The sequence below is a fragment of the Pangasianodon hypophthalmus genome, chromosome 4 (assembly GCF_027358585.1).
Source record: "Pangasianodon hypophthalmus isolate fPanHyp1 chromosome 4, fPanHyp1.pri, whole genome shotgun sequence".
Classification (NCBI taxonomy): Eukaryota; Metazoa; Chordata; class Actinopteri; order Siluriformes; family Pangasiidae; genus Pangasianodon; species Pangasianodon hypophthalmus.
The window spans coordinates 18,402,380-18,428,157 of NC_069713.1; the positions used below are offsets into that span (position 1 = coordinate 18,402,380).

The following is a 25,778-nucleotide window of genomic DNA, read 5'->3' on the forward strand; positions in this document are numbered from 1 at the left end:
CCTCCAGCCGTAGTGTTATCTCTAGGCCACCCTCCGGCAGGAAAATGCTTTATTTCATTCATCTCGTTTCCGTTCATTCATCAGGGCACTGCAGCGTAGCGAGCGGCTCGGGCTTAGTGCCACACCGAAATTCTTATCAATGGAGTGCTGACGTCAATGAGCAGCGGTGACGCGCGGTCACGTGGGCTCAAGGGGGCCGAAATATAAACATCAGGAGCTGGCCGTGGTCCTGAAAATATCTACAGCGCCGTCACGAAGACGCGAGGCTACGGCGTGAACAAACGAGTCGTATACCTTTTCACCAAGCAAGTTAATTCAAACTGTACATTTACTTTCTAAAAAGAAAGCGTATGTACTAGTAAAGAGAGTAAAGAGAGTGTCCAATCGCGAAGTTCGAAGAACAAAGAGCAAAAGTGCGTCGGACCACGTCACGCCTGGGATCCCGGTAAGTCCTCATTTTCATTCTGGCAGAGAAGTGAAAGCTAGCCTGCATTCTACTACACTGCGATGGTAGCAGAGTCTTGTGTTTTTATAACGTTTAATGCGGATCATCTAAATAAAGTGTTAAAGCAATGGGAATTTCACTAACATTAACCTAAACCTAAAAGAAATTCTGTTCCATACAAAAATGAGAAAGAAAACCTCACTCAGAATCCATAAAAAAGATAAAACATCCAACAACTGTCTTAAAAGAGCCAACCATTTAATATGGAACTTGGGTGGAGTCGGGACTGATGCATCATCATCGTGTTCATTTTGATGGAGCTCAGATGTGCCTGTAAATGACGCCATTACTGATTGCTGATGCATATCATGATGACATTTGTGGGAATTATGATGATCAATAACATTCCCGAAATACCAACCATCACTTCCCCACTCCATTACATTATTTTCCCCATCACCATTGCATATTTTCTCAGCTGTCCTGGATTCCAGTTAGATATGCTTGGCAAAACCAGACACTGAATAGCAAAAAATGTTTTTGTGCTGAATTTTAGCTATGCTTAAGATATTTGATCCTCAGATTTGAGTTTTTTGTTGTTGTTTTTTTTAAGGTAATTAACTTTATATGCTTTGTATGAAGAATATGTCATTACGAATAGGCAATGTTCAGTTTTTATCCAAGCATTTACAATGATTAGCATGTGATAATATGATAATATGGTATCACATATCTGATATTGTGTTCAGTTTGTATTTATAGACTACTGCGCCAGGGCTTTCCCCAGTCTTTAAAATAGAGTGGCTTAGCGTAGATGATTACGTGAAGAGACGGCGTCTTAAAGGCGGCTTACTAATGTGCATTAGCACCTCCTGAGTGCATCAGAATTGAAGCAATGATGAGTGGCAGAAGCAGATAATACTTTCAAGCAATGGTTTCCTCAAGTTCAACGCATAAATCGTGGCTGCAAACACAATACTGATGGTAGACATAAGAATGCTTTAATCTGCAAACTCAGATGCGGAGCTGTGATATAAAACCCAGCAGTAAAAGAAGTGAGAATATGTTACTTTTAAGGTTTTGAAAGAAATGTAACTAATTACATTCCAGCCGGTGCCTAGTTATTAATAAATTTATGATGCTTATTTTCTCTGGTCTAGACGTTTGTCCAGATTTGTGCCTTTTTAGCCTTTCAGGTTACCGGTGTTTTACTCAATAATTAGTTCATTTATTCCATAGAACCCATTTAGAAATTCGAACACACATCTATGTACGTCATGTTTGCCTCAATTACCCATCCGCCTCCAAGGTCTCCGCTCTTAAGCTCTTTTTCTTGTGAGGGTGGTCACTAGCGCAAAGTGCCTCCAAAGGCATCTACGCAAGTTTTCTTGTTATGTCCTTGCAAAATCGGGACAATCAGTAGACGTTTAATTATGTTTAAACGGGAATTAAACTCCGAAATGCTTTTCTTCTGCATGATGAGGTTGCGTGATGCTGAAAGCCTGTTGCTATGATAGAAATCATATACAGACAGAAATCGTGCGTGAATAATCTGTCCAATAAATAAAACTAATCCATAAAAACATGATTTTTTTTAAAATAATGTAGGTACTGACTAAAGTAGATAAGCATGTTTTTAAATAACAAGAAAACATAATTGCTTTTGTTTGCATTGTGTGTGTGTGTGTGTGTGTGTGTGTGTGTGTGTGTGTGTGTGGGTAAGAGAGAATCATGAAAAAGGATTATGATCATCATGATATGGGAACAGTGTTAAACTTCCAAGTCAAATGTTTATGTTATTATGTATTTTTCCATTGTGTGATCATGGTGATTAGTGGTTGTACCTTTTTACAGTTATTGACCTGGCATATATGAAAACAAATATCATATTCTTAATATTTTTTCTTCCTTTCTATGATAGGTGCATCACCATTTTCCTCACTCCTAATCTGCATGGTCATGATTCGGTGCCAAAAAGTCTCTAGAGCGCCAGTTGTGCTTCTCTTCTTCCTCTTCAGTCTTACATCTGAGCCCACAAATAGCATCCCTGTGACTGAACACAGAGTGGGCAATCGATATGAACCCTCCTCTAATGAACTTACACAGGCACAGATTCAGTTCACCCAAACTAGAGATGTTCTGCCAGGGACACCAATTGAAGAGGAGGATGAACTTTTCAAAGATGTTGACCCAAAAACCCTAGCAGCAGTCCTTCTAGAAGCCCTCAACAAGCCTCAGGAGGTAATGAGTGAACAAGAGAAGAATGGGGGGGAGAAGGACAAGGCAGAAGAGGACATAGAGACCCAGAGTTTTGACAGAGAGAGAGATGAAGATCAGGAGCTGGAACTGGTGCGAGCAGCTGCTGAGGCAAAGGGCAGAGAAGAGAGAGAAAAGGAACAGGATGACCAAGAAAGAAAGGAACAGGAAGAAGAACGCCTCACGGAAAAGGTGACCAGTCACACCACCAGTCAAACAGTGCCCGTAAAAGAACAGGAAGTGGTTACAAAGGAGGTGGCAAGCAAGGAAGAGCAGCAAGAAACAGAGGGAGCCACTGATGGGGACAAGGATGAGCAGCTGAGTCCAGAAGAGTTGAAGAACCTGGAAACCATGTTAGAGGAGTTTCAGAGCTACAGTACAGCCACAAAAAGAGAACGTGATTCCTCATCTGGCCAGAGAGAGAGTCGTGGTGATTACTTTGACTATCTGGATCGTAATGGCCTCATGAACAATGAGATCAAGCCCAAACCTAAGGGTTATGATTTGGCACTGTCTAAGAAGAAGCTTAAGTGGCAGCAAGAGCAGGAAAAGAACAGAAATAGGCCATTGTATAAGGGAGGAAATTTCATGGATGATTTTAATGATAATATTGAAGACCAAGAGGAGGAAAATGGAGAGGATGAAGAGGAACTGCTGAGTCCAGAAGAGGAAGAAGCTAGGGCTAAAGCTGAACAGGAAGAGGTGCGCAGACAAGCAGCTGAGGCCCAGAGAGCCAAAGCAGAGGAAGAGAAGCTTGCAGATATTGCATCAGACATGATCTTGCAATACATGGTCAAGCAAGATGGGAAGAAGTACCGAGACAATAATGCTGCAGAAGACAAACGATCAGAGGAAGATGGTGCCAATGATGATGATGATATTGACCCACAAACTATTGACAAATTGATAGAGATCTCCAGCAAGCTTCACTTGCCTGCTGATGATGTGGTAGATATAATCAGTGATGTGGAAAAGAAGAAAAAAAAAGATGCTCCTGAAACTCTGCAATGGCAACGACCTCTTGTACCTCCTCCAGCACCTGATGTCCCATCTACGGTCTTAAGAACATCATCACCCTCAAAACCACCCAAGCCTATCACGAATGTGCTGAAATCATGGTTCAAGGACAGGGCTCCTATTAAGCCCAGTCAACAAGATTTTTGGATCAAGCAACAGTGGCCCTTTTGGACCTACCCCTCCTATCGGCGCTATCAAAAGCCCTACAGTAGTTATTACACCATCTACATCCCACCTCCCAAGCCTAAACCACGCTACTATGCCAAACCCTCCTACTCCCTTAATGACATTCTGGGGAATTCATTGGACTATGAGTTTGATTACCCTCTGAAACAAAGGTATCGTCCCTGGACACAAAGTCGTCCAAGGGCTCCTCTGGCCTTCCGGAGGAACCTCTACTTCCCTAACTACATTGTCCCTCAACCCCGGACTTTCAAAGCCATACCTATGCCCAAACCCCGGTCACCCCTGCGTCATCGGCCTGCTTTCTATTACTCACCCACAGCTTCTGTAGTTGCCCCACAGCATGGCTATTATGGCCACGTGGAGCAGCCACAGGCAGACAGCAATGAGGAGCTGGGTAACTTCATTGAGAAAGTTTTCCTGAAACGTCCCCGCATGTTTCAGTGAAGGTGTAGATAAAGAAAGAAGTAAAGAGGAAATGTAGGTGAGCAAGAATAGCAAAACTGTGAGACTGTTTTTGCCACATATTTCGGTTTCATTTTCAGAAATAAGTTTATCCAGTCCAATTTACCTGTCCTTCCCTCTTCAGTTAAACTGAAAAAAAAAAAAATGCCTGAAGACTGGTGACTGTTGCCATTGTTCAGTGGTGTTTCTCCCTTCCTCATCTATTCTCCTCCTCCCCTACATATACTGATAGACAGTGCAAATGATGTGAAGAAAGGTGCTTTTGTCAATTATGTGGGGTACACACATGACTCAAATACCCAACTACAGTCCTAAAATGTTTTCACACTTCAAGAAGGCCTTTCAAAAAGCAGCGGAAGACAAAAATACGATAGGACATCTTTTGTAAGCCTTATATTTTATTATTTATTATCATTTATAATGTTCAGAAGCCTTTTAAACCATATGGTCATTTTCTCTAACTATGAAAAAAACAGCAAAAATATGTAATTTAAAACCTTTAAAAAATGCATGCATAAACACATGTTTATTCCATGAAACTCAGTCATGATGAAATATTAAGTGCCATATTCTTCTAGAAATGTTCAAGTTTGGTTCATCCCACCCACATAATGTCTTAAGTGTACCTAGTAGTATTCTGACACACTTGGTCCTGTACATAGAATTAATTGTCTATAGGCTGACATTTTATTTTCTTTTTGAGGTGTTTTTAACATTGTTTTTCTACACAGAACATTGTTGAACATAGTTGGTGCAAAGAATGCTCATACATTCCAAATATTTCTAAGAAAAGCCTTTTCATATAAGCTGTTTTAACAACAGTTAGTTATTGCCTTATTTCCTTTTTGAGACTAGCAGCATTTTTGTCATTGATGGGTTGGCAGGATTAATCCTAGTCATGAGGAATTTTGGAGACAAATTCATGTAAATTTACTAGAAATCTATGGATTTAATGGATACATAAGTATGAGGTGTCAGTGCAACAAAAAAAACTTGCACATTCCCAATTACCTACTTGTGTTTATAACTTTGTGTTTCTAAGTTTAAAAAAAGGCATTGACAATCTTTTAATTGAAATCAATCATAATTCCCTAATGTCCCTTGAAGCTTTTGATCAACAGTTACCTTTACATAAATGTTTAGTATCTGGTACCAGAATCACAATTCTGGGTAAGGTCAGACTTAGTGCAGAACAAAGTCGATAGTGCACAGGAAGTGCATGAAAACATAGAAGCACTTTAAACTATGCTTTAGAAATAATATGGGGCACTGTAAATAACAACACTTCTTCACCACTAGTAACTTCAAAGAAAAGCCAAACAAGATTCAGTGCTATAATGTTGACAACAATTTAAGTACCCAAATTGTGTGATACCTTACCCAAAAGGTCAGTGAGGGAGATACAGAATGATTAGAAAAGATATGAAAAGGGGGAGGTGCTTGACATTCAAATTAATTTAAGCAAGCTGCGGATTGAGAGATTGGAGGACATAGAGGAGACAAGTGTCTGCACGTTTATGTGAACTTGCATCTAAAATGTGTTTCTTCTCTGAAGACATTATGAGCATTAAAAAAAGTATAAAAAAAAATACAAAAGACAAATGTTTAGCATACCAGAGTTTAAAAAACTGTCAAGTCTTGTATAAAGAAAATCAGCTGTTTGTCAGTTCTAGATGTATCTTGTATGTATCTTAATAAACATGCGTTTGCTGGATGTAAATAATCGCATGTTGATGACTAGTTTTGCTACACAGAGATAATTCAATAAAATTTACTATTTTTTATTAAGATTGGGTTTTTAATTGTGTTTTGAGGAACCTGTGAATCTGAGCTCTCATTTGTAGCAGATTTGACACTATCCACACATTTTATTTTTGCCAGTTACAATTTTGCTGACCACAGGAAAGATCATGCTACGATTTCCTCTTAGCTTGATGTGTGTCAAACATGCACCACTCAAACCAATAGGTTTAAACAGGAAAGTCCCATTAACAGTTATTCCCTAAGAAGTGTAAGGGAAATATCTCAAAGAAATCCAAATACTACCTGTGTGTTAGGACTTCTTTGAGGCTGCATTCCCTAAGAAGTGTAAGGGAAATATCTCAAAGAAGTCCAAATACTACCTGTGTGTTAGATTACCGAGAGATACAGGTTCTGTCTATGAGGCTATTTAAGTGTACTAATGTCCATGTGGAGCAAGCTTTATCTCTGAGTTCTGTCTTTTAGTGCTTTGTAGGGAGTGTGCCACTTCTACCTAGTGTATTTCCTCATGCTAAGAGTCTTTGATTCTGCTCAGCAGTCCTGTGGCTCAGACAGTTTGCTTGGATAATTACTTTAGTAAACAAGAATCCCTGCAGCACTGTGGTATGATCACACCAGAGCCCATTAGTAGGATCCTCTTTGAAGGGAAACTCGGAAGGAACAGTGAACACACCCATCTGATACTACTTAATATCATATTGCAAAGTATATGTAACAGTACAAACACACACACACACACACACACACACACACACACACACATATACATATATATATATCATCCCCATTGGGATGATGAACATGGTTCGTTAAAGAAATATCAATAAATAAATAAATATAAATAATTGCGCAAGGCTGCAGTGAATAATAATAATAATAATAATAATATTAACAATAATAATAATAATAATAATAATAATAAAGAGGAAAAGCAAGTAATAAACACACAGGGAGAAAACGAGAGGGCGAGAGTGTGGGGGTGGCGAGGTTGATGAGAACAGCACAGCCCACGGAGGTGCAGTGATTCATGAGTCACATGGTTGAGGTGTGAGTCATACTCCTTCTACTGCAGAACCCCCATCCACCAACACACATAAAGCTTGCACTTTTGTCATATTTACTGATGCATGGGCACTGGGTCCTTTTAGTAAAATTCAGCGGAATAGGTAACATTTTATTTTACAAGGAGAGACATCTCGCAATAGCTGTTCAATTCACATGTGTATTACTTCATGGCGTGATACACAAAGCAATGCTAGAAGGCTTCTTCACTGTTTGGATGACCTCTTACAGACACACACATCTAGGCACAAACATTATCCTTTATAAGATATTATGGTAATCTTATTAAACAGTGTCTGAATCATACAACAAAAGACACTTTGTTGTTCTCTTCAAATATTGATTTTTCTTCACATTCTGTATGAGTCAACACCAGAGAGAGAGAAAAAAACATAATGGAAAAAACCCACAGAATGCCAAATTGTCCAGCCTCCAATAAACCACCAGCTCATCAGCATCAGGCCTGTGGCAGATTCTTCGCAGTTTGGAATGTTTGTAAGCAGCTCCAGCTGCCAAAAAAAAGCTATATCTGGTATCCTGAGATAGAATGGCAACATAATGTACATATGCACGTGTTATGATGTTGTTCAGCAGGAGATACTGTAGCCAGTTACAGTCCATATGCACAATATGGGAAGGCTGTTAAATCCTGGCATTAAAAATTCATGCTGATAAGTGTAGAGGAGCCAGTCCGCATAATGTGTGGAAGCAGCAGAGCGCAAAGAAATTTGGCAGAGTCTCAGTCACCACTGGAGCTGAGCTCAGGCCAGATTAGTCCAAGTACGCATCTTGTAGGAGAGAGGCAAAGGCAAGCTGATACACATCTCTTTTTCTGGATTTTCAAAGTGGCCTGTTGTCTAAATAAAAATGTAGGTTACTTTAGAGACAAAAGATATTTCAGAATCCATACATGTATATACAGTATGTATATATGTCTGTGTACTAATATAATCATGTCCAGAATCACTGGAATTCTTGAAACTCACTCACTGTAATATACTGTAATTTCCTGTAAGTAGAGAATCTTAAAGTTTTACACCTGTCTCTTTACAGTTCTTTGTCTTTTACTATGGTAACAAATGGCAAAGTTGATTTTGTATTTGTTTAAACAGCCTAGTCAAAATAGAATGCTGCTAATATAAACACTGCACTGCTACACAGTACAAAGGTATTCGATTCTGCTTGAGAGCTATCACTAGAAATCAACTAGAGCCTCTGAGTTGAATTAGTAAGTTCCCGAAAACCGCTTAAGTAAACATTTATACCCGAGAATTGGCACAATTTTGCAGCTCACAGTTCATTTTCCACTCAAAAGTTCCATTTAAATTACTAAAAATGTTGTGTATTTTTGTATTACGTATTCTTCAAAAGCCACTGTAGTTTAATCTTGTGATGCTGCCTATGTCATTCCTGGTGAATGAGTAACACTAGTAGTAATGTAGAGAATGACTATGCTGTAAAATGCACATTACCCCCAGTAAAGTGAGTTAAACAGAACACTCAACTCTGTCTTTATTTTTGCTCATGAGAAGATATAACAGAAAATACCAAAAATTATTAACATAAGGACATTTATATATCCTTTTTTAAAAAAAAAACATACTAAACAAATTACTTTAAGTAATGCACACAAGTTGTTATCCTTGGGGGAAAAAAATCTGTTCTTCAGTAATTTTATTGCTAGCTTCTTTTACCATGGGGAAAATAAAAGGGCTTTCAGCACAAGAGACAGATGGGTGTTGACAAGTTTTATAATGAACACTGTAAAAAGAAAAAAAAAAGTACCTTATAAATTTATAGTAACTTATTGGCAGCAGTTAGTAGCCCAGCGGAGGCACTGAAAGGACAATGCATATTATATTTTAAGGAAGCCGAGGGCTTTTAATGTTTTACCGCAGTGTTATGATCAGTGTATTTCTTTATGCTAGAAGGCTGGCTCAGACAACTCTGGAGGAAACAATTTAGGCAAAAAGGAAAGCAAAAAACTTTTACTCACTTTCAAAATGCTTTTTTCCTAGGGTTTATTATGCCAACATGCTCTATGGAGCATTGTAGACATTCCTTCCTGCTGGCTGCTATCAGATGTTTTAAAGATGTTTTGAGATTATTGTTTGGCTAATTAGATTTTTCTTTATTAATCATCTTTTAATCTAAAAAAATAATTACTGTTATTATTTTAAGGTTAAGACCTATGCACAGAATATTCCATTTCTGTGTAGTTTGTCCATCCATCCACCCACTATTTATCTATCTAATTAATATTTGACACATTCACACTGTAATGTTTCTTTACAGAAGAAGCACAAAATTATATTTTCACAGGACTATAGTATATTAATAGCATATTAATGTAAAATATTACTGTCATTTTAAAATGATACTGTTCAACTCTTCCATTGCTAAATACACATCTTAAAATATTGAAGGTCAAAATTACTAACAAAAGAATCCAATAAAAATGTGTTTAGTAAAGCAATCATTTTTGTTCACATAGAACAAACATATCAAATTACACAATAAGAACTTGCTAGATTAAACAATGAAGTTACACAATAAGAGACCACTGCTAGAATGAACAATGAGAAAAGCAGTGACAGAATCAGCAGATCACTACAGTGGAAAACTACAGGAAAACCAAAAAAAGCAAGCTTGGGTTATCTACACTACATGTCCAAAGGTTCGTGGACACCTGATCATCACAATCATGTGTGGTTCTTCCCCAAACTGTTTCCACAAAGTTTAAAACATACAGTTGTGTAGGATGTCTTTGTATGCTGTAGCATTACAATTTCCCTTCACAGGAACTAAGAGCCCAAACCTATTCCAGCATGACAATGCCCATGTGACGGTCAGGCGTCCACATACTTTCGGCCATATAGTGTATTTAAAATATCAGGCTAGCTAGCAAATGTTACTACTTAACTAGGCTAACATTACCTCTTCTTGCCTTGCTTTACCTCCAGTTTAAACTTGTTGCACTTACCATGTTTCACTAAAATAATTTACAGCTACACTTTTTTATATAAATTTATTATGATAGAATAAAGAAGAAATGAAAAATAGAAATATAGCCATATGAGGTTCCTTTGCTGCTTTGGGTAAATGCTTTTAGCACCCAGTATTACAGCAATGTTAATGACACTGTATGTTTTATTGTTATCACAAAATAGTCGCAGAAGTGTTACAGTATCTGTACAGTAAAGACCACTGATGCAGTATACTCTGCCATTACTGTAAATATTTTCCCAGAAAACCAGGCGGGCTGCTGTATCAACCTGTAAAACTCATTTAAAGTATTATATTGGCTTCAGAGCAGCATTTTATTGACTACAGAAAAAGTTTACAGTGAATATAAAAAATGTAAGTAGTTTAAACCCATTGGCATGTTTGGTGAAAAAAATACATCCAATACCTACTGTACTACCTACATTGGGCTGTCTTTCAGCCTATGGTCCAGGAGTTCTTGTAATCAGTGTTCCTCTGCCAAAAGGATAACATTTGGCTGGAGATGGATCTTTCTGCAAAATAATGGGCCCAAACATATACAGAATTGAGGGATACCAAATCAGTGTTTTCCAACTGCTGATTTGAACCTTATTGAAAACTTAACATAATCATAAATTAAAATGTCATTTTTTAATCTGGAACCCATAGACATCACCAGGTGCTGGGTTTCTTCCCTGGTGATACACTGCTGGGCCTTTACTGCAGCTGTCTTCAGTTCCTGCTTGTTCTTGGGGTGTTTTGCCTTCAGTTTTGCCTGCAGCAAGTGAAATGCATACTTAACTGAATTCAAGTCAGGTGACAGGCTTGGCCATTGCAGAACATTCCAGTTCTTTGCCTTAAAAATTCTTTGGTTACTTTTAAAGTATGCTTTGAGTCATTGTCCAAGAGACTTTGAGTACTATGAAGCGCTGTCCTGTGAACCATTTGGATTGTAAAGCAGATAATATGGTCCTATACACTTCAAAATTCATCCTGATGCTTTTGTCAGCAGACACATCATCAATAAATACAATGGAAACAGTTCCATTGGCAGCCGTACATGCCCACGCCTTGAGGTGACATGTTTCGGATCAAGAGCAGCTCCTTCCTTTCTCCATACTCTTCTCTTCCCATCATTCTGGTACAAGTTGATCTTTGTCTCATCTGTCCTTAGGATGATGTTCCAGAATTGTATGGGTTTCTAATAAGGTCTAATCTGGTTTTTAAGGTATACATCTTGTGGTAAACCTGGAGGGTGTTCTTGATCTGGCCAATTGTTGTGAATGGGTTTTTCTGTACCAGGGAAGGAATTCTTCTGTCATCCACCACACTTGTTTTCCACTGTCTTTCAGGTCTTTTGGTGTTCCTGATCTCACCAGTGTGTTCTTTCTTTTTAAGAATGCACCACATGGTTAATTTGACCACATCCGCTGTATTTTCTAATCTCTCTGATGGGTTTGTTTTGAATTTTCAGGCTAATAATGGCTTGCTTCACTGGCAGTGACAGCTGCTTAGACTTCATATTGAGAGTTAACAGCAACATATTCCAAGTGCTAATGCCACACATGAAATAATCTCTAAAACCTGTAAGTGAAATAATGAGGGAATAACACTCACCCGGCCATGGAACAGCTGAGCAGACAACATATAAAAAGTACTGTAATTCCTACACCATTCACCTGATTTGGATGTACACACCCTCAAATTAAAGCTGAAGGTCTGCACATTATTTAATTTTCACTCCAATATACTGTAGTAGACAGCTAAGATAACTATAACTTTTATAAGGAGGGCAGCTCACATGCACAAGCCTAAAAATACAATAGAGCTTGAAATGTTCTGTACTGTGGAGTGATCCAAGTTCCCTTTATAATTTTTTCCTTAACCTTGTTAGACATTACAGGAGGATACTAAGTGCTGTTATTCTCCCTTGGCGAGGCTTTGCCAAATATAAATTGTGGATGTGCCAATAATTTTAAAACCAGTATCTTGCAGAAACATGCTCCTACACTGGGAAAACATGCTTTTAAAGGATATAGTTAAGCTACAAAACAATTTATAATTTATTGCATGTGTCTGTTATCCTTTGCTCATTTTCCATGAAAGGTGCCAGTAGTTCTGTGGTTCACTTGTATTTTACAGTAGATCATTAGTTGCACATACTGCAATTGTATAAATATGAACTATAACCCAAGTGCGTAGATTATTTAACTTCAGACATGTTTGACACCGTATGCTTTTAAATAAATAAAGTCTACCACATTAATATTAGGTTTTAGATATGAAGTAAATAAAGTGCATCATATACACTCAGAGAGCACTTTATAAGGAACACCTGTACACCTACACATTCATGCAATTATCTAATCAGCCAATCATGTTGCAGCAGTGCAATGCATAAAATTATGCAGATGCAGGCCAGCAGCTTCGGGTAATGTTCACATCAACCATCAGAATGGGGAAAAAAATGTGATCTCAGCAATTATTGACTGTGGCATGATTGTTGGTGTCAGACGGTATGGTTTGAGTATTTCTACAACTGCTCAACTCCTGGGACTTACTCTAGAGTTTACTCAGAATGGTGCAATAAAGAAAAAAACATCCAGCAAGCAGCAGTTCTCTGGACAGAAACAATGAGAGAGGTCAGCAGAGAATGGCCAGACTGGCTCGAGCTGACAGAAAGACTACAGTAACTCAGATAACCACTCTGCACAACTGTGAAGAGCAGAAAAGCATCTTAGAATGCACAACATAACGAACCTTGAGGTGCATGGGCTACGACAGCAAAAGACCACGTCGGGTTCCAATTCTGTCAGCCAAGAACAGAACGCTGAGGCTGCAGGGACACAGGCTAACCATAATTGGACAATTGAAGACTGGAAAAACATAGCCTGGTCTGATGAATCTCAATTTCTGCTGAGGCACATAGCAGGTAGGGTCAGAATTTAGCACCAAAAGCATGAATGCATGGACCCAACCTGCCTTGTGTCAACAGTCCAGGCTAGTGGAGGTGGTGTAATGGTGTGGGGAATGTTTTCTTGGCACACTTTGGGCCCGTTAATATCAATCAATCCTCACTTGAATGCCACAGCCTATTTGAGTATTGTTGCTGACCATGTGCATCCCTTCATGGCTACAACTTACCCATCTAATGGCTACTTCCAGCATGACAATGCACCCTGTCACAAAGCAAAAGTCATCTCAAACTGGTTTCATGAACATGACAATGAGTTCAGTGTTCTTCAGTTGCCTTCCCAGTCACCAGATCTGAATCCAAAAGAACACCTTTGGGATGTGGTAGAATGGGAGATTTGCAACATGAAAGGGTACCTGAAAAATCTGCAGGAAATGTGTGATGCAATCATGTCAATATGGACCAGGATCTCAAAGGAATATTTCCAACATCTTGTGGAATTCATGCCATGAAGAATTGAGGCTGTTCTGAGAACAAAGGGAGGCCGTATCCAGTATTAGTATAGTGTTCCTAATAAAGTGTTTAGAGAATGTAAATAACAGTATTTATTACACATTCATTTTTTGTTACTAATAAAGTTCACGTTTGGTATAATATTTAGCTATTTGAATGGTGCACTACAGTTAAAACTATACAGACCTAACTATTAACACTCATTTCAGATAAGTACCTTTTATAGTTTGCAATCTATCATGAAACAATTTATTTGAGTTCAGATATATGCAACATTCATATTAGAGAAATTTAAAAGTGGTATATGGGGGAAAAGCAAATACCTCAGTGGCATATTGAAGTTATCTACTAAGTACACATTGGCACCATCACTGTTCTCAAGTTAGATCATGCAATTTTCAAAATGAATACTGCTCTATTTGATGTCCTTGGTAGAGGAAAGTGCAAAAATATATGACTCAGTTGTGCCAAATAAGATGGCTTCTCTGTGTACGCCCACAGATTATTAACGCGAATCCTGTGCAAGTGCATTACCACTGAGGTAATACATCTACATTTTACATGAGAGTGACAGGAGTTGAGTATTTACATTACCAAACTGAGAAGTTATTTTAAATGTTTCTTTCTTACAGATGAAAATACTAAGATAATTTTAACATGTGTAACGATGGCATCTTGGATTTTTTCAGCTGGTACCTCTACAACTATAACTCTTCTGTCCAAATGGTAATCTATTGGAATGTTTAAGGCAGTGTGGAAACTTTAAACCGCTGTACATTAAAATTTAGTCCGTATTCTTTTAGGAATAGCCTTACAGGTTTTTTAATATTTAACCCCACATTATGTTTAGAAGCATCAATCACTTATGAGAAAATTGTGTTGCCAAATGGAATACATCACTTTCTAATTCTGTAAAATGTAGGGTTAATAGTACAGCAAAAGAAATTAGAGCTTCAAAACATGCTCCGTCAGCTTAAATTTGTATTTGCATCCAAAGCTTTGTCAATTAAATGTTGGAAAGGACTTTTTGTTCTACGTAGTTAAAATAGTAACCGAGTAGGTTAATGTGAACATACCATTTGTACATCCAGCTGGATTTTTGTATAACTGCATTGAATATTATTTAAGCTAGACATAATTTTTTTTGACAGAGGGAGAAAGAAAGAAGCCAAGAGGGAAAATTGCAAAAGAATATGAGATATGGACTGACAATAAGACAATAAAAATGTACAGACTACCCTTCTCCAAAGAGAAGTGAGTTCAGTGTGTTCCAGTTAATGTGAAAATAGATTTTCTCCACTCTCCCTCACACACTCATCCTATGTCTTTCTTGTCGTGATGGTGCAGTCAGTTTCACTGCACCACTGTGACAAAAGACTGGTGACTCATCCACTTACATGCTCCATCTCTCGGTCCCATTTTCTCAGTCGCTAACTCTAACACAGTGTTACATCTCCGCTCCACACAAACAGTGAAAAACAAACGAATGGTTTCTATAAAGAAACTGCCATTATTTTCTTGTCAAACACTAATTTTACAAGATCTGTCAGTTAATTCAAAAAAGGCAGAAGAAATGCTCCATACAGACCCAAATTTACAGTGAAATTGGGTTTTTATTTCATTATAAAAAATTACATTCACACACAATCTGATAGCTAATGGACAGGGAGACATGTCCTCATGCGACGTTAATTAATTTAGTTTTTCCATAAACTTACATCTTGGGTCTGTATCAGAAGACAGCTAAAGATGTGGCTCTTCAAACTTTTTATTTATTTATTTTTACTGAATTCAAAGAAAAATGTTACAATTTTAACAGACAATTTTGTGTTTCTCAATTTTACACAGTAAATCAGTTTCTGACCAACAATAGCTATTCTTCAAATGAGAACTCAAATTAAAAATGTTTAAATAAAATATTATGAGCAATATATAAAATCAGACTGCAGACTTTTCATTAACGGACTAACCTATTATCAGGAAGAATAAAACATAACTACCTGCATAAATTTACCCAGCAATGGCAGACTGCATAATTATGCTACAACTGTCAGATTCCAAGACTTGATATGAGGTTTTAGTTTCATTTGTGCAATCTGCTATTTTATAATTTTTATAGAGCTTATTATTTCTATGAGAGAACTTGTCTGCATTTCTTTTTCCATCTAATTAACATTCTTTCAATCAGTTTAAACAGAATCTGCATCTTTATGTACTTTCTTATGAATCAGCTCCAAAACATGGGTCAGGTGGTGAAAGCACCAGCGATTTGACACAGAATAGCTCAGTATTACGGAAGGAAAATACACAACTCTACTCAAAACATTCTTTTTATTTCAGACAATACATTAAAAAACTTTTTATTTTTAAATTTTTATCCTAACTACGTCATACATGATGCCAAAGCCCTCATTTTTTAAAGGAGTTATTCAAATATTATTCCCTTTTTATTCCAAGACTACGCATTTACAGTCAGACACATCTCTTTGGAAAGCAGGAAGTAAAAACAGACAAAACAGGAAAGAGGTTAGGTACCATTTGGTGGGTATTTTTTCCCTCTTGTATTAAAATAAACATTCAGTGACTTTGCAGATGTGGTTCATAGAACTAGAACTGAATGAATAGACCATATGCAGCAGCCTATTCAATATTCTACCAACTCAAAGGCCTATTCAATATTTCTCTTCTATTTCCTATGTCACACATCACAGTTTATTTTTAAATCTGGCTCATGGAAAACTGTTTTAATGGTAGACTGTGCAAGCGAAGAGCACAGATACGCCTCCCACTCACTATAAACACACATACACACACTTTTTTTACACATACACTCACACACATACACAGATTTACTGTGTGGTCCCTATACTGCAGAGCAAGCAGTTCAGGCCTGATAGGTCATCTACTTTAAATCTTGCATCACATTTAAAAATAGACATGCATGAATGGTTACAGCCAATCTTTCCTGAGCAGCAAAAATACAATCTAAGTATTTCTGAATATATTAATTTGAGATTGCAGAAATAAATAACTGCTCCTCATAGACTAATAGCATATTGTGCAATTGTCTCCTTTTGTTGACATGGTAAGGCTTGATGCACTTTCATTTCATTACAAATAAATGGCTGTGTATCGAGTTCAAGTGTCTAATCTGTATCCCACACTATAATCTGTATAGTGTGTCTTCAGAAAGAGAGTCCTGGTTAGACGCAGCTATTTTAACATTATGAATACAAATGGGGCTGAAAAAAGTACAATCACATGCGGAACTCAGTAGTATAAAAACTGTATACACACTTTCAAACCATCCCTCTATCCTGTGTGTCCTTTTTCGTGCCATCCTTGACCCTCCCTCCCCAAACATACTCTAATAAAGTCCATTCCCTCGCCAAATGCAGTAGTAGTACCTAAAGCTGTCCTTCTAAAACTCAGTAGATTCTATGCCAGACCCATCTCTTCCAGTACACTCCTTGGAGACTCATCCTCCTGAGACACACACAAGAAAAAGTTTTAGATGTGCTGGAGAATCAGGCACCAAAATTTTAAGCAGTTTTTGACACGTTTCATTTTCTGAGATACACATATCGTCATTATATAAAGATTTACAGATCATTTCAATCATAATATAGGTTAGAAATAGCGTTTCAAACGAGCATTTGCTGTGCTATTTCTTGCTCATTGCTGACACATTCACACTAAATCACCACCTTTTTCAGTGTTGCCAAATTAAGCAGCATCCGCTGAGATTAGGATATTTTTAATCACCTTGAGCTGAAAAAAGGTCTAGGGCTGGCAGCCATCATTTCTGAAACTAAGCAGCTGGCACCATGCACACAAACTTTTTGTGGCAGTGGCCAATGACAAAATTTCAGTTTTCATGTGTTTAATACAGTGATGGATTATCAGAATAATTCAGTGATTTTTTGCATTACAATGCAGTTTTTCAATTAAGTTCTATATAGAAGCACGAATAAAGAGGAAAATAAAATAATACAACCTATGCAATAGTACAGAAAAAGCAAATTAATAATGATAAATATATGATCATTTGTTTTTTTTTGTTTTTTCGTTTTGTTTTCAGCTCAGTATACACTAAATTTCAGTTTAAGACCATTTTTATTTCTGTGCATTGCTACATCAGGCAATAGCTATATGGGGATATATCCAAAATCAGTCTTAACCAGAATCTATAGTAGATTCCAGACTAGGAATATGACCAAATCAGATTTTTAAGAACTTTACCATAATTACATTGTGTGTGAAAAGGCACACAAAGATATACACACCTCTTGCAGCAGGTCAGCCTGTTCAATAGCCTTCAGTACACTTTTTTTTGAAGTGTCCTGGATTTCTCCCCCCATCAGAAATTCATCCAAGATAAAGTAAGCCTTCTCAAAATTAAAAATGATGTCAAGTTCACACACCTAGAGGGGGGAGACACAAATGTAGCAGGAAAGCACAAATTAGAGAATCTGAATTCAGAATACAATTTACTTTTAATTATTAATTTTTAATTGTTTTTACTGTGTGGGTTAAGAAAAACAGTCAATAACTGTCATTAAAAAAAACACACACACAAAAAAAAAAATCAAACAATCTGATTTTTTTTTTTTTTTTTTTTTTTTTTTTTAAGACATTACGTAAGCCGAAATATATCAACTTATGACCTGAAGCAAAAATTCTACAGAGAAAATAGGATCAGGAATGAAGAACAAAATGGTAGAAAGAACAGAAGAAAAGGAGTGCTAGGGCCAAAGCTATGAAATGTAGAGAGATACAGAAAAAAAGAGCTAATAGCAAATAGAAAGGATAGGTCAGTGAAGGCGATAGAGAGAGACAGATGGAGAAAAGAGGTAAAATTGAGGAATGACTCACACTGCCAAAGTACTTATCCAGCAGCTCCACAAAGCGATGGATGACCTCTAGGGTAATCAGCTCGTTGTCCTGCTCTTCAACTGCACAGCAGAAATACAGACTGGCATACCTACACACACACACACACCGCAGGTGAGAACAGATGTTAACCAACAGATTTCCAAGTACACACTTTTACTGCCTTTGACGCACCCTCCTATATACACGTAACAAGCATTAACAGACCAGTATAGAAGCACATGCATGTAAGTGTAACCATTATGTAACTGGATAGCAAACATGGACAATGCTGATAACAGTGGAATAGAGACTGAATCAATAGGTACAACTTGTCTTACTGTGAAATTTTCTACCAACTTTCTGCTCTTTTTGAATGTGCAAAGCATTGTGATGCACAAAAAACAGAAAGTTTGCATTACTTTAGTAGTCTATGTCAGAAAAATCAGTAAGATATATTTTACTATCTGACGGACCGAGTGTCAGGCCGAATCACTTTGGCTCCGTGCACTGACTTTTGGCTGCGTACACTGAGAAGCCTTTTCTGTAAGAGCCCCCTAGTGGGCAGAACATAAATATGCTCAATAGAACATATCTCCAAACACCACCAAACCTGCACTATCAAGTCAAAAGTCAGGTACCATGTACTGTGCAGCAACAGTGCAACAAGCCAGAGCCACAGTATGAGAGTGGTTAAATAAATGCTGAGGCTGACTGCAGTGAGATTTGTACTGGCTCATGTCACCCTGTCTCACAGAACAGCAAGTAAAGAGTAATAGATGTCATGTTTTGATGTGGTTCCACACTGACGCACAGAGTAAGTCATCGCCAACATCTGACGTGGCAACTTCTGACATTTAAGGTCAACTCAGTCCACAGAACCTCACAGAAGTGCCAGGTTTCACACTGAAATATTACAAGTAATCATATTACACAACTGGAGAGAGTACTCAAGGAGATACATTTGTCTCTCTGCACATGTATGAGCTACATTCACCCATTATCACCACATGCATGCATGTAGCTGACCTTCAACAGAACATAAAGTAAGTGTGTACGTGTGTCTGTGTATTGTGCAACTATGAGAAGTTAGATCTAATCTTTATAGATCTATAAAGACAGGAAATGCAGCTATGAAACACTAGTTGAACAAATGCTTGAACACATGGAAAAAATGTCACTGTTCCTCTTGAACAAAATGAATAAGTCCACAATAAATCAATAAGTTTAAGTTACAGATGGCAGTTAATAAAGCTGTAACGATTGGAAGATTTGGATTGCTGCATCAGTTTAAAAGGCAACGATTAAAATTAATCAAGGCAAAAATAATAAATCAATTATTATCTATTTTAATTGATTATAAATTTGCTATTAGTGAAAAAGGACAGACAACAGGTGTGCAAACAATAAGTCATATTTTTAAAACTGATATGTAAATAGGCTAGGAAGGTGATTTGCCCGTAACTCTGATACTTAAAGCAGGCTTCCTCCATGTCATCATCATTCACGAATTAACGCTGGGCCTAACCCAAATTCTGAACAAAGTTGGATACTTTTCATTCAGAGGCTACGAAATCAATTCATATGTATCATAGCAGATTCAGTGGTATCATAAAATATTGAATCGTTGTCTTATGAATCAAAAATCATAGCATATGGACGCCTGAGGTTTACACCCCTACTATTTAATGCAGATATCTACTTCTGTTGAAAGGAGGTTGGAAGGAATAACAGATTTTTGTACCATTAAAACCACCTTGTAGATACAGAAATAGTATATGAATCAGCTGTGTCTTATCAAAAAAAAAATTATGATCTATAAGCAGTACACTTTAGAGTTGAAATAACTGAATTTTTTTGTTATTTTTATTTACGTGTAAATCCACATGTAAATCCACAAAAAAAAAAACATAAAATGTTGGACATAACAACCAAATAGTTATTAGTCATTTTGGTCAACTAACAAGGTGTCCAGAAGGAATATGTCAACCAAAGAGAATAATGCAAAGAGAGAATAGCAATGTGTGTACAGAATATAATATTTTAAACACGAAAAGAAGCTCTGTGCTCTTCACAAATGGAATATGCCTCACTTAAATTTGCTCTTGAAAAATGTCTTCACAATAAATATAAAAAAGAATGTTATTTCTGAAACACCATGTATATATTTATTGTGTCACCTCACCTCTTGTAGACTATCTTTAGGTCTCTCCACTCCAGGAAGCTGCACATTTTGGGCTTCCGAGCAAGCACCACCTGCATGAGCTCTCGCACCATTTTTTTCTTGTCACGCTCAGCTGTGGCTGTATACCATTTCTGCAGTCGCAGCTTCCCCTGCCGGCTAAACAACAGCATAAAACGCATCTACACACAGACACAGAAAGAGGAAGAGGAGAGAGTGAGAGAGAGAGACACAGAGCGAACAAATAGGGGATTGTTTATTATCACCTTTTACATAAACTAAAATTCATATTCCCTGTGAAACTAAATGAAGCAAGCTAAAAACAGGCTACAGCACATAAATAAAAGCTGTTCTGTAAACGTTAGGGCAATGCTTACTGACAGCTCTTTGTATCTTTGTATGGTTTCATACAAAGATACACAAGGGGGTGCAAAGTAATTCACAAATGTTTAATCAGTCCCCTTTTTTATTCTATGGGGGCTTTAACTCTAATTTTAATAGATGTGGCACAGATTTAGATCACAGATCATTCTAGCAATATAAATAGACTAAAGTACTCTAAAACATCAAATAAATGTGGCCTAAAAAGGAAAACTGCTGATAAAAATGGTCAGCTTTGGCTAATACAAACGTTCGATCATTTAGCTCCTCCGCAGCACAATTTCAACATCATTCATCATTTCAAAATTAGACCATTAGCTGGGTCGATATATTTCACATCTGTTAAATATTTGAGAGAGTTGGAGAGCGCTGCATTAGTCCCTGTGGTTCTGGCCTACATATGCTATCCTGCATTGAGCTCACTCCGTCCAGAACTAGTAAGCTATGTCAGAGAATCTCAATTCAGTCCTCATGGGGTGACAAAGAACAGGGTTGTTCTCTACCAACCACTGATTATAACTGCACCAGGACAGCAGACCCCCTGATGAACTGGACCAGAGTAAATACACAGACTGACTGAGAGGCTGTATGGGACCCGTGCACTTATCTACTGTAGAGATGGGCGATAACTGGAAGTTACCCTGACATAACATTTCTACATCCCACAGAACAAATTGAACAAAAAGTGTGTACTGTGAAATTATGATAAAGCAAGTTTAATCAATGTTACAAGGCATCAGTATGGACAATCTGGGCTAGAGCAGCAAGGGCTGACACCAATATATGACATTTATTTTGGAACGCAATATCAACATGTATGCAGCACTGTCTAAAATATTAGACACAATACACCTTTATATGTGTGCTAGTAGCACATAAAAATATTTGCCTGTGAGAGTTTTAATGTGATTAAAACTCATGAACTGGATGCAGAGGCTTCATTCACAGATGGTTTTAATGACCATGTAAGTTTACACAAAAAGGAATTCAACAGTACTTCATTTACATACAAAACTGCCCTTCAGAGACACCATGTTCAATAAATCCCATGTTATGGTCTTCAATGCCACTTCATATACAACGTATAATACGCATACACCTATTATCAATGCCAATTAAACTAATGTGTGTGACTACACTTTGTCTAAAACACAGATGTGTGTCCACTCACTCTGGCTAATTAATGTATTACCATATCCCAGGTATCATACTGACACAAATCAAGTTTTGTTTTGTTTTTTTTTTTACATCTGGTACCATCTTCCTCTAGCCTGGTGTGATAAGGAGTGTTTTTAAAAAAAAAAAAAAAAAAAAAAAAAAAAGATTAATTGAGGACATGGCCAAAAATAGCAATCTCCAAAGAGGGAAGGACTACATCTGTCTGCTCATGTGTAGCATCAGCTGTGCTTGCTCTCATTTTAAAATATATATTTACCAGATTTCATTAAGTAGTATTATGGCTATAAGAAACACAAACATGGATAAATCACAACTGAGAAACAAATCAAGGCCATCAGTGAAAGTGATAGCCAACACAGTGTATAATCTGGTTGAAAATGAATTTCTATCACAAAAACACAGATGTTAGTTTCAAAATAACATGCAAAAAAGCAAACCATCAGCTTAAAATATGTTTTACAGCTATTGTTACCTTTGTACAAACATAGCCAGACCACAGTTTACGGCTAATCTAATTATTTTACTTACTGTGGTGAATGATCTCTGCTGTTTGTGTATGTCTAGTTTCACAAAGAGAAGGAGAGAGAACTTATATTGTAGCAAAATGAAAAGTCTACAATATTCTAAGCTGACTGAATAAATGAGTGCTACATTTTCTCATCAATGATGATTATTTAGGTTGTGTAGGCATGAAGGACAACATATGACAAAAACCTGCTGAATATATAAATTTATTAATGTTGAATGCTTTCAGAACTGCTGGAATAAATTCAGTTCATCAGGGCACACAAACTACTTTACAAGCCACAAATGAATCCTTATCATCTTGAACATAAAGGAAATAACTTCCTTGCCAGAGTAGTTGGTGAAATACAGGAAGTCTACTGATAAATTTCCCACTAAAGTTCACTCCGCCCGGTCATATGACTATGCATATGGCAGGATTAACAAGTTGCAATTTCAGCTGTAGCTTACATTCTCATAATCTTATCTCAGCATCTGGAGTAAACTGCAGCACATCTGGAACAGTTTTGGTTCTGTAAATACTTAATTTCAAATGATTATGAAACAGCAATTTTTTTTAATATTTATGTATTACAAAATAAATGCTATTAATTTTCAGCAACTTAATGATGTACCTACAGGAAATACTCATGTGACCATTCACACTGAAATTGGTGACTTGGTAACTAATTTGGGTATGGACAGTTACCCAAAACAGCTGAGTGCCCTTTGGCACTAAAGGGCTTTGTCCTTTGTGAAAACAGCTTACCATTTATGGCAAAGTGAAGGTATGCTGGCTGCTGAGGGGTTAGTGACCACAAATGGCTAAAAAAAGGACATCCAATTCCATATTAATGTTTTTTGTATACCCCTCATCAAGCATGTCTTCTAACTAACAGTAGTATGTAGGATCTTACTGTCACTGTTTGTTGTAGGTGTACTGAAACATTTCTATCAAATTCTCCATGAACATCCTGACAAAAACAAACTGCAGGTGTCACTTATGATAAGGTGCTAGCATGATTTTTGACAGCTGATTTACCACCAGCGGATGGCTCTTACACCAGCTGCTAGGGTCTCAGAAATGAATTTAAGTATATGACTAACTTTATGCCTAAGGGTCAGAGTGGGTGTTACAGAAGAATTTCTATAAAACTGTTATAAACGTCTGAGTAGAGTAGAGTGTGTTGGGACAGTGTAGCGAGTCTAAATTTGATCAAGCTTGTCCTGCAGTACTTACACTATAAAAGTACAGTACACTTTAAAAATCAGCACTACTCTGTGGCCATTTTATTAGATACAACTACGTTGTATGCTGGCCATAGGATCACAAGTGACCAGGTATGATTTTGGGTGTGGGAACATTCTCAGCACAGTAGTGACCCTGACATGTTAGTAACGCATGTACGAGGTGCAGCAGCAATTGCTGTTGTCTTTAAACACTGTGCACCTTTGTAGGTGTACTGTTCACGAAAAGATCACATTTTTCCATGTACACTGTGTTAAATGTCCTCTATCCATTCATTATGGTCCAGTTTGTGACTAACTGGTTAATACTGACTGGATACTTTGGGAGAGGTTCAGCCCAGCAGCAAAACTGAAATATTGAAAAGTCCCTGCACTAAAGGTGTGACTGAAACACTCATATCACTGCAACATTCTCTAATATGTCACTAAAGTCAGTGTCATTGCTGTTGAGAATGATCCACCACTAAATAATATCTATCCACTGGTAGACAGGGTCTAGGGGAGCTAACAGATAGGCTACAGTCATTAGTGGTAATCCTACATGTAGACGTACTTGATAAAACAGACAATGAATAGATGTATAAGATAGGTGTACTGTTGAAGAAGTCAGTGAGCACAGGTGTGTACCCACCGTTTCCGCTTTTGTTCATAAATAGCTCTATAGAATATGGAAAGTCTGAAATCTAATAAAACATATAAAACAACAAAATATTAGAGTTGTCGAAGCTGTCAAATGCATTGGAAACGAGAGCTAAAAGTTAGCTCTTATCTAACCAATTACTTAGCTAGCTATGCTAAGAGGTTAAACTGAGGAAGGAGTGCACAGGTTTTGCACTAGCTATCGACACAAACAACTTCGACACATTCGACACGTCAAACACACTGACCTCTCTCCTATATATACATACATACCAAATAAGACAAACACTGAGCTAACTTACTTGCAGCACTATAAATTACTAAAATATTTTGTATTCATTTATCCACGACGTTATCACCGAGGGTATGTTTTTATTCTAACCATCCCTTAGGGTTTTATTAGAATCTGAGCTAGCTAGCGAAAAGCTGTTCTGCTTGCTTTAGCTCATCCGGTAACGTTAGCCGAGAAAGTCTCTCTCGGTTTCAGCACGCGAATTAACTTACCATTTTCTCAGCTTCTCAAGAGTGTCCAGTTCAACCAAAATATACGATAAAGACGTTTTAATCAGAAACGCAAAATACTAATTATTCATGTCTATTTCACACTCTTAGCAGTTCGGTGGATTCAAAAGCCCCATTGAGACTGGAAAGGAAGCGTCAGCGCCTCCTGTGCGCATGCGCACTGCGGGATACCGCTTTAAGAGGCTGCTTTCGTGCAGGGAATTCATGTCATGGCTCGGTAACTAGGAGATCCGCCTTCCTGCCGTCACTTATGCGTTTTACGACTGGTTTAACTGCCATTCTGTGTGCAGGCTACAGTGTACTGTTCTGGTTTTGAATCAATATTTTTGTATTTGTGATAGCCGTTAGTAAGTGTCGTGAATGAGGTGCTGTTGCCATGACAAACTCGTAGGCTGATTTTGGTTTCCATGGTGATGGGACTCGGACGATCTTACGTATGCGTCTGCAGGAAAAAAGTGTTACCAACAAGTTCATTTGCAAGGGGAGATGCTGATTTTTAAGGAGAATATAGTAAAATGTCCAACTACTGAATGCAGAACTTGATCTATATATCTCTGTCTAACCCTACCCCTTAACGCTGGTGTCCGAAGCCACGCCCTACTGACTATACTATATAGTGCACCACTTAGAATGTGTTGTCATTTTGCGGT

The 25,778-nt window shown here is 37.5% G+C and overlaps 2 protein-coding genes across 2 annotated transcripts; one reads left to right on the forward strand and one right to left on the reverse strand.

Moving 5' to 3' along the window:
- The first annotated feature begins 250 nt into the window (after nucleotides 1-250).
- Nucleotides 251-6,154, forward strand: vgf (VGF nerve growth factor inducible). The gene is made up of 2 exons (XM_026936031.3): nucleotides 251-445; nucleotides 2,367-6,154. The coding sequence occupies exon 2, from the start codon at nucleotides 2,399-2,401 to the stop codon at nucleotides 4,346-4,348; it is 1,950 nt and encodes a 649-aa protein (XP_026791832.3). The 5' UTR covers nucleotides 251-445; nucleotides 2,367-2,398; the 3' UTR covers nucleotides 4,349-6,154.
- A 9,759-nt stretch (nucleotides 6,155-15,913) lies between these two features.
- ap1s1 (adaptor related protein complex 1 subunit sigma 1) lies at nucleotides 15,914-25,291 on the reverse strand. Its single transcript, XM_026936078.3, has 5 exons — nucleotides 25,111-25,291; nucleotides 20,659-20,837; nucleotides 18,477-18,585; nucleotides 17,888-18,025; nucleotides 15,914-17,087 (listed from the first exon to the last, which is right to left on the reverse strand). Exons 1-5 carry the CDS (start codon nucleotides 25,111-25,113, stop codon nucleotides 17,040-17,042), a joined length of 477 nt encoding a protein of 158 aa, XP_026791879.1. The 5' UTR covers nucleotides 25,114-25,291; the 3' UTR covers nucleotides 15,914-17,039.
- Nucleotides 25,292-25,778: the final 487 nt, after the last annotated feature.

Coding starts and splice junctions, on each gene's coding strand:
- vgf (XM_026936031.3), top strand. CDS start 2,399: ATGGTCATGATTCGGTGCCAAAAAGTCTCTAGAGCGCCAGTTGTGCTT.
- ap1s1 (XM_026936078.3), bottom strand. Junction 18,586..20,658: donor CTAAAGATAGTCTACAAGAG/GTGAGGTGACAC, acceptor GTGTGTGTGTAG/GTATGCCAGTCTGTATTTCT. Junction 18,026..18,476: donor TGGATAAGTACTTTGGCAGT/GTGAGTCATTCC, acceptor TCCCCCCTCTAG/GTGTGTGAACTTGACATCAT.